The sequence below is a fragment of the Oratosquilla oratoria genome, chromosome 44 (genome assembly GCF_046742065.1).
Source record: "Oratosquilla oratoria isolate Oo_2021 chromosome 44, ASM4674206v1, whole genome shotgun sequence".
Lineage (NCBI taxonomy): Eukaryota > Metazoa > Arthropoda > Malacostraca > Stomatopoda > Squillidae > Oratosquilla > Oratosquilla oratoria.
The window spans coordinates 1,798,714-1,808,279 of NC_134820.1; the positions used below are offsets into that span (position 1 = coordinate 1,798,714).

General features: G+C 36.7%; 1 protein-coding gene across 1 annotated transcript; it reads right to left on the reverse strand.

The window, feature by feature from the left end:
* Positions 1-748: 748 nt before the first annotated feature.
* On the reverse strand, positions 749-5,419 carry LOC143022249 (BPTF-associated chromatin complex component 1; the record flags this gene model as incomplete). The annotated part of the gene is given in 2 exon segments (XM_076180382.1): positions 749-843; positions 5,283-5,419. Coding segments are annotated over 2 exon segments (113 nt in total), but the record flags the coding sequence as incomplete, so codon positions are not given.
* Between the last annotated feature and the right edge of the window lie 4,147 nt (positions 5,420-9,566).

Below are 9,566 nucleotides of genomic sequence, written 5' to 3' on the forward strand. Positions count from 1 at the left end.
CCCAAAGGTATTTCTCCTCATCTTTTCTACTTTCACATGAGGGAATGAGGAGGATTGGCCACCATGTAAATAAAGGAACTGGCACTGCTGTGGATGACCTGTGTTATGCTACACTGCTTTTGATCTGGGCAGCAGGCAGAGGACAGGGATCCATAAAGAGCTAAGATAAAAGGGAAACAAATGGATGACAGGTGAAAGTGGTATGCATGTGGGTGGTTACCTTGGCTGGTTACCTCCCTTATAAGGTGGAAAAAGCCTCTAGGTTTACTGATAGATAGCTTATGCCTGGGGGTTGTTGTTGGAGCATTGAGTTTGGTGGTCTATTTTAAAGGGATTGTTTAGTAATATGAGTGTGTATTTGTTTTTGTATGGATGTTTTGTGTGGTATAGGAGGTTGGTATAGATGTTTGAGTAGTATGCTGTTGGTGTTTTTTTCTATTAATGATTCTTGAGAAATACAGCGTGATGAATGCATGGTGTTTAGGGTTCCAGCATAGAGTTAAGTTCCTGCCATTTTTATGTGGTGTTCTTTGGGGAGGATATTTTGTGTATGCAGTGGTCCAATTAGAATAGTTTTGAGGCATCATGTTATTCAAGTAATACAATACAAAGAAACTGATAAATGGTTGTTTTTTGCTGACCACTCACCAGTTAATTCTCATAAGATTTATACGAGTCTTCAATAAGTAACTTGTTTCAAAACATGTAAGTTTGAATTATCATCTAAACATCATGCAAATATACTCACCCTGCAGGAGATTGCTCTGCTGTTGGATGAAGCTGCATAGTCAGCTCTGACAACTTATTGAAAGCAGTTCCAGCAGCAAGAAAGATTTCCCCAACCTGGAACATCAAAATTCATTTAATGTATACAACATATTTCTGAAATCTTTGTCATCAAAGTGGAATGCTTCTGGGTCACAAGGAAAATGTATTACTCTTTTTGTAGGTACACCAGACCCCTTCCCCATTTCAGCAGGGAATATTGAAAATCTTAGTGTATTTCAGCACTTAATGTTTATTAAAATATATAACTACATTATCTATAAACCAAAATGCTTCTTTCCCTTTACAAGGTGGCCAGCCAAGGTATGCAGCCACCCTAAAACCATTCTCACACCCATGTTTCCCTTCTATATTAGCTCCTTGTGGAGGAAGGGCACCTGCCCAGGTCAGAAACAACACAGAAGACACAGCACCTCCATAGCAAGGCCTGACAGCCTAAGCTGATTTACCCCCCAATACTTCATTTCCATGATGACCCTCTCTCCTTGTTCCCTCATGCATAAAGAAGAAAATCCTTTTGGGCTGCATCAATTCATTGTCCATTCACAACCATTCTCTACTAACTTCTATCTCTTGCCCTCTCCCTTATCTGCAAAACAGACATTTTCCTTTTAACCAAGTCCCCCTTTACCCCATCCATCTTATTCTTGGTCTTCCTCTGAAGTTCATTTCATCCACCTCTGCGCAAGCGGCACCACCATCGTGGATGTAATGTTTATGCCGACATTTCTTCCAACCCTTTTGGATGGCATACCTTGAGTTTGAACTCTGCTAGTGTTTGACTCATACACAAGAAATTCGTCACCCTGTTCTAGAAGTTTAGATGTAGTTCTTTAAAAATTGATGAATTTTCACCGACTTAAACATAAATTTAGATAGTTGCAGTGGCAATTTATTTTTCTTAGTGGAAATTTAAAGGGAAGAAAGCAATACATGTATTTCTTATTGATATATGTGTTTTTCAGCTTAATAAGGATAGCACAAAAGGAGGTTCCTACATTGTTTTTGATATGCTCGGGTGATTTGTTGACCAATAAAACCTTCATATGCCAAAATGCTTTTAAATTGGACAAGCGGTTTGGATTTCATGGATTATTTTGACAACTTAATTGTTGCCATGGAAATGCAAATTTGGTATGATGCACATGTCCCTCATTGTTTTTGACATTCCCACATGATTTGTTGACCCATAAAACCCATGTATTCCAAATTTCACTAAAATTGGACCAGTAGTTTAGAGTTTATGTGTATGTGGTAAAATTTTAGTTGTGCACACCTCTGCAATATAGCAATAGAAAATTAATTATTTATTTTGCAAATTATATTACATCAACATAATATGTGATTTTCTTGGCAGAAATTAATAACAAAAAAGTTGTTAAAACCTATTTTCTAACGAACGAAGGCGTGGTGGTTGAATGATACGCCATGTTTGTTTTGATAGGTGCCATGGTCAAAGAAATGAAAGGATGATAAATTAGTCTATTCTAACCTAACCTACCTTAACCTACGTAACCTAACCAATATCTAGTAATTCAGTACCTCAAACTCTAAAGATCATCCAGGTCATCATCATCTTTATGGATGCTGACGGCCTGATTATTATTGTACCTCGGGCAATTAACAGACAATGGCAGAACCCCATGTTCTCTCAGAAAGTCCAAGGAAGCCCTGTTGTCTTTGTAACAGCGCTTATCAACGTCACCTGGAGTTGGAGAACACCCAGTCCATAACATGAAAGTCATCATCTGATAGTGACTAGACTGGCATGGCATCTGGACTGTATCCTAGCGGCTTAATTCATTAGTAAGTTTGCTTGTAGCAATTTTTTTTTTTTTTTTTTAATTTCCAAGAAAATCATAATTACATTCATGTATTATAATTTATAAAATTAATATTTAATTTTATAATGCTATATCACATAGGTGTTTACAACTAAATAGCATATCTCTTTACTAAAATCTTTACAAATTACCACCCTTAATTCCCACCTCTTATCATAATAAACTAAAATAAAGTCTAGCCAAAAATTTGTAATAGAGAAAAATTAAAAAGTTGTATCTTGTATTTTTCAAGCCATTTAAAAAAATTAAAAATTATTTTGTCTCTAATGAGATGATCTTTCATATGCAACAAGAATTTAAGGGTTAAACCAAAATTGAAAATTTTGTGCTTGTACTAGGTAGGTCAAACACCACCAGAGGCGCCACCGTCGATGACGAGCACAATAGCGCGTCATTTTATGCGCACGCCATTCAAACGACCAAATTTACATACCGCGGGAAATTTAATTAATAAAAATGTTGTGTGAGTGTATTTACTACGATCGTAGTAAATTTCAAACATTCACATCATCAGTTACATGTCGGTCAATAAAAACATAAGATAAACATGGCGGCCTGCATTCAGCAGTAGATCGAAAATTGGTATATGTTTCAACGTAAAAAAATGAGCTAACAAATTTATCGTGCGGGCAACTGACCATAATGAACCAAAACTACTAGTATCGCGGATTATTCTAATACCAAAATAAAGGCAGCGTGTTAGGGTAGAGCTGAGAAATCGATGGTTTTAATTAGTTTTTTTCTTTCGGGTCGGATTATCGGATAACAACATTAACATCCATCCTGCCATCTTATCTATCACTGGTGGTATGGACCAAACTTCACTCTATAAAGTTTCTTACTATTATGTTATTAGTGTAATAGACTTATAGTTGAATTATTTGAAATATTTCTTTTAAAATGTGTGATTTTCATGTAATTTGATCAAAGAGAAGTTACGTTTTCATCCTCCGTAATATTACGGACCACAGCTACAATTCGTCCTGCCCGCTAGCTATGATCACTGGTGGTATGGATCAAACTACACTATTAAGTTCGTTACTATTGGGTTATTAGTGTAATAGCTTGCATATAATTGAAGTATTCAAACTATTTTCTTTAAAATGTGTGATTTTCATGTAATTTGACGGTATTCGTAGCTGTGGTGGGTGATTTTGCAGAGGATAAAAACGTAATTCTATGATCAAATTACATGGAAATCACACATCTTATAGAAAATAGGTCAAATAATGCAACCATATGCTAATTTTTTATATAAAATAGTGCCTGTCAGTAAAAACCGTCATTGTTTACATTTGATCGGCGATTAGTCAGACCGCATGTTTCGGCCCAATTTCCTCGGACAAAATAGGCCCGATTTAATTCCATTCAAAATGCAATATCTCGAGAACTAGGACAGCTAGATGGATAATTCGGTAAAATTTTACTTTCGACCTTTGTTGGAATATAGCAATACAAAATTAAATAGTAATTTTGTAAATTAAAATGTATGAACGTAATATGCAATTTTGTGTGCGGAAATGAAAATAAAAATACGTTGCTACAACAGATTTCTTAAGTAATGAAGTCATGTACTACGAATGGTACGCCATGTTTGTTATGGTAGATTCCGACGTCGGAGAAATGAAAGAACGATAAATTTGTCTAAACTAAAGTAAACTAAACTAAAGTAAAGTAAAGTAAACTAAACTAACCTAACCTAACCGGTAAAATTTTACTCTCGACCATTGGAGGAATATAGCCATACAAAAGCTGAGAGAGTGGTTGAAAAGCCCGCCAACGTCTCACGACGACGACGACGAGGACCAGCCGGATGATATCTAATTTGCAGGTAATGATTTATTAAACATAGGTTAGGTTAGGTTAGGTTAGGTTAGTTTAGTTTTAGACAAATTTATCATCCTTTCATTTCTCCGACGTCGGCATCTACCACAACAAACATGGTGTACCATTCGTCGTACACGACTTCGTTACTTAAGAAATCTGTTGTAGCAACGTATTTTTATTTTCATTTCCGCACACAAAATTGCATATTACGTTGATACATTTTAATTTACAAAATTACTATTTAATTTTGTATTGCTATATTCAAACAAAGGTCGAAAGTAAAATTTTACCGATAATTCAAATTGCATCATACTCATAGCGACTTTTTGCATCCAATGAGAACTATTTCAGCTCAAATATCAGGAATTCCATTTTCATATTGACCTAGCTACTTGTACCTACCTAATCCAAGACCTATCCTGTAGTGTAGGTTGGCTAGTATTCATTTTTATAAATCAACCTCTATATGGAGGATATCATTAATGTAGATCTATAAAACTGGCTTCGATGAGCCGATCATTATTCCCTATAAATAATATGGCTTGTTGAAAGTAAACATTATTCTCTTTATTAAGTTAACTGCCTGGCCCTAGTCACTGGTGTAGACTACACCAGTGACTAGGGCCAGGCAGTAGTGTGTCAGTAAGGCATTATATTGTACAATGAGTAGTGTGGTCAGTTGGCTTCGCATACGATACTTATTATCTTATGCTACACTGTAGTATAAGTATCGTATGCGAAGCCAACTGACCACACTACTCATTATACAATATAATGCCTTACAATTTTTACGGTATAATAATGTTGCAAATGTGTACTACTCACCTTACTTGCTGAATTCATCTTTGCACAAATTGTATATAATTACAGCTTACTAATAGGAAAGGCTTCTCGGTTACGCGCCACTAGTTTGTTTACATGACCTCTGTTAGGGAGGGTGTCGATGGAAGGAGGGGAAGTTTATTGCATGTCTCTTGATCGTAAAAAAAGTAGTTTCTAACTAGCAAAGTATACAAATCATGTTCTATAGCCCAATATAAAACCATGGCACGAGCCTGAAAATACAAGCAGGGGTAACTTTATCCATTATTATCTATGAAATTCAATTTACAAATTTCACAGTTACAATTTCGTGACTGGGTTCAACGATAGATTGTGATGAGAGTAATTTGTTTGGCATTGAATCAATATACTTGAAGTGCAGATAAAGAAAAGAACACATAGTTCGAATTAACAAATTACAAATGCCGAGGATAACACAAAACACGTCTTCGGCGTCTCATTTGTCATCATCATAGCAAGGTCTAAATATACTCTTAGATCTTGCATCATAGCATGCCCCTTCTCTTTTATATATTTCTTTCTCTCTCTTTATTACTATTACACTTTTACTTGATACTTGATGTGACGATTCTCACACATGAAACTAGCTGTGAATGGGAGCCTCCCACCCCTTCAAAAATTTGAGAAAATTGTGAAAAAACAAAATGAATAGAATAAAATAGCCAGAAATGGATGGATTGGTTGACATTTCCACGGACGAAAACGGCGAAAAGATGTAATTTTGGTGTATGCAGGTGTTTGTTCTCTTCATAATTCATTCATCTATTTATATTTATTATCATTATAATCATAATTTGTTCATTTGTCTATTTACTTCTTGGTACACGATCAAATACTTTTCCACATCAATAAACAAAGCATTTTTCTCCAAAACCCATTCCCAGCTCTTTTCAAAAACAATATTTACTGTGAAAATCATATCTATTATCATTATGCTTCTTCCAGGCCTGGATCCACATTGTCATTTTGCTAGTTTGTCCTCTAGAACACTTCTGAACCATCTATCTAATATTCTTTCAAATGCAAGAATGGAGGATAAGACACAACTGGGAAATTCGAGAACAAACAAAACAACCCCATATCAAAAATTTAATAAGATTAAAAAGATTGAAATGGGCAAGACATGTCACAAGGTTCCAAGAAGATAGATGGCCAAAGAAAGTGCTCAATAGTGGAGTGCGTGGAAGACGACCACATGGTCGACCTAGAAAAGACTGGAGGAGATGCGTTGAAGAAGATGTGCAGATATGTAGAATAGAACCAAGAGAATGGAAGGAGGTGACACAGGACAGAAAGACATGGCGAGACGCTTCGAAAGCGGTTATGGATCAACAAGTGGCCCGAAGACCAGCGGAGTAAGAGTAATTTTTATGTGCGACAACAGCGATATACCTCTGTAGTTAGAGTGTCGTGGTTAGGGTCGGACAAGCCAAGGAAATGAAACTCACAATAACACTAAGGCACACAAGATTTAATGAATACTAGGCTCGGAGGTCACGTACTAGGGCTCTTAGAGGGAAGGTCCGGAGTGAAGGCCTCTTTTAAGTGTCGTGGGCTGAGAGGGAAGGTCCAGGGTGAGGGCCTTCAAGTGTCGTGGGCCGAGTGCGAAGGGCCACATGGAGCTTGGAGATGTTCACAAGGTGACTTGCTGGAGAGGACTGCTTGCCTTAGTTAAGATGGGGAAGAGGGAGTGAGGGGGGATTTAGTGTAAGGAAAGAATGAAATGGAAGGAAGTCAGAGTTATGAAAAATATGGGGCAGACCCACTTGCTCGGTTATTTTTATAGTGTCGTGGACTGTTTCTTGCTTGTCGACTGCGTGCCTCGGCAAGACGCCGTCCAAGGAGGCTGGCGGCTCAGCGAGGTCCCTGGCGAGCTTTCATGTTTCTGATTGGCTGCTGACTGGAGCTGGCCGAGACGTCTTACTAACTACGGCGAGTAGGCCTAGCTCGAGTTGTGTGACGGCCAGTCTGGTTTTGACCAGCGCCACATCACCACAGGAGCACGTCACCTTGTATTTATTTATTTATTTATTTGCAGATGTGGCAAACTTTTCCCTTACTCCAATCATTAGGTATTTCACCCTGTCTCCATGCTACGTTGACCATCCGCGTTATGTAACCAACTCCTACTTCTGTTGCTTTCAAAAAATCAACTAGTATTTCGATTTATCCAGGGGCTTTGACATTTTCCATATTATTTGGGTATTCCACTTCCCCTTTTGTAATTCCATCTCTATCGCCATTAACAAATTGTATAATATCTTCCCCATAACAACTTGACCCTCCTCACCTGCATTTTGTAATTCTTGGAAATACTGTTGCCATCTCTTTTTTTTTTTTTATACAATTTAAGTGTTAATATATTTTCATCTTTTTCGTCTTAAACTGAGCCTACTGTCTTATCTCTGCCTTTTCAATAGTTCTTTGCCATACTCTAAAATAACTTTAATGTGTATTCTAAGTCCTGCTGTTAGTCTTCTCCAATCGTCCCCCATACTTCACCTTTTACCCTTCTTTTATTTCTGCACTCATTTCTATTTCTTACATATTCTTCTCTGTCATGAACCCCTCTTGTCTTCATCCACTTTCAAGCCTTGATTTTTGCTTTCATCGTTTGTTTTTTTCATCTTGTGTCCACCAGTGTTCTTTTCTTTTAAGTCTTCCCCGTGTATTTTACTTCCACTACCTCTGCCATTTCCTTCAATCTATTTCTAAACAAATTCAATTCCTAATTTATGTCCTGGACGTCTTCATTTATACTGATAACGAGTTTGTCACTTATTTCCCTCTTAAATTCACTTCCCTTTTGTTCTCGTTTTAGGTTTCCTAACACATATCTTTTCCTTCTACTTTGTGGTATAGGTCTCTGTTTTACCACGCACATTTCAGCAAATATATCAATTAATGGTCAGAGTCCAGTGACAGGGAAGGAATGGCTTTTACATCTGAATATATTTTTGTTATTAGTCAATACAAAGCCTATTAATATATTATCACTATAATTCTGAAGATTTTCATTCTACCTATACCAACTCCATTCATGTGTTTCTGTATACGAATATAATGCGTTCATGGTGGATAGGTTGTAGCAAGATCTATATATACCAGGTCTAACCACTTCCGACCGAATTTCGAGGGTGTTGGCGCAGCGGACCCGTGAACGTCACCTGGCTGCTCAAAGTGGGGTTCGCGCGTCCTATAGCTGTCAGTTGTAGCTGGTGCGTCGTTCGGGTATGTTGTTGCCTCCGCTCGCACCGCTCCACGCAATTAGTTATATTCTGACAATGAAGATCTGTATACACCGGTATTTATAGATCTTGGCAATATGGCTTATTGTGACATTATGGATTGTGGCTCAAACCAAAGAGGAAGTAAGCCAAATGTTAATTTTCATCGTTTCCCTGCAAACACACACACACAAAGGATTACAAAGGATTACAAAGGCAAAGCATGCCGACAGGAGACCTTTTGATCCATATCTAGGTCGGATGCAAAAAAAAAAAAAAAAAAAAAAATCATATTAATAATAAATTAAAACTATAACAATGTAAATAACAATTAAAATACATAAATAAATGCATTGGTATAGTTGAATAACAAACAAACAGGTAAATAGTAAATGATAATAAATTGACATATAACTTATAATAAATGAAAATCAGACAGACAAATTATAACAAAACAAAAACAAATAATATAACATAAATTATAATAATTACAGCATCTTACTTAGGTATTTATCTAAATGATTCTTAAAGCTTCGAACTGAACTACATTGCACTACCTGTGCAGGAAGTTTATTCCATTCATTAACTACACGGTTGGCAAAGTTGTTTCTACCTACTTCCAAATTGAATCTATTTCCGGACAGTTTGAGACCATTGTTTCTTGTCTGATTCTCATTCAATGTGAAAATTTGGTCACTTTTGATGTTGTCAATTCCCTTTAAAATCTTAAAGACCTGTATCAAGTCACCTCTGAGTCTACGCTTTTTTAGGGAAAACAGATTCATGTGCTTAAGTCGATTTTCGTATGATTTATTTTTGATATTTGGAATCAGTTTTGTGGCTCGCCGTTGTACTTTTTCCAGTCTGTCAATGTCTTTAATGAGATTCGGTGACCATACGGAAACAGCATATTCCAAATGTGGACGAACTAACGATTTATATAGCTTGTTAATGAGTGATGGACTTTTGAAATCAAAAGATCGCGCAATCAATCCCAGAATCTTATTTGCTTTCTCAGAGGCTGAAATACACGGCTTGG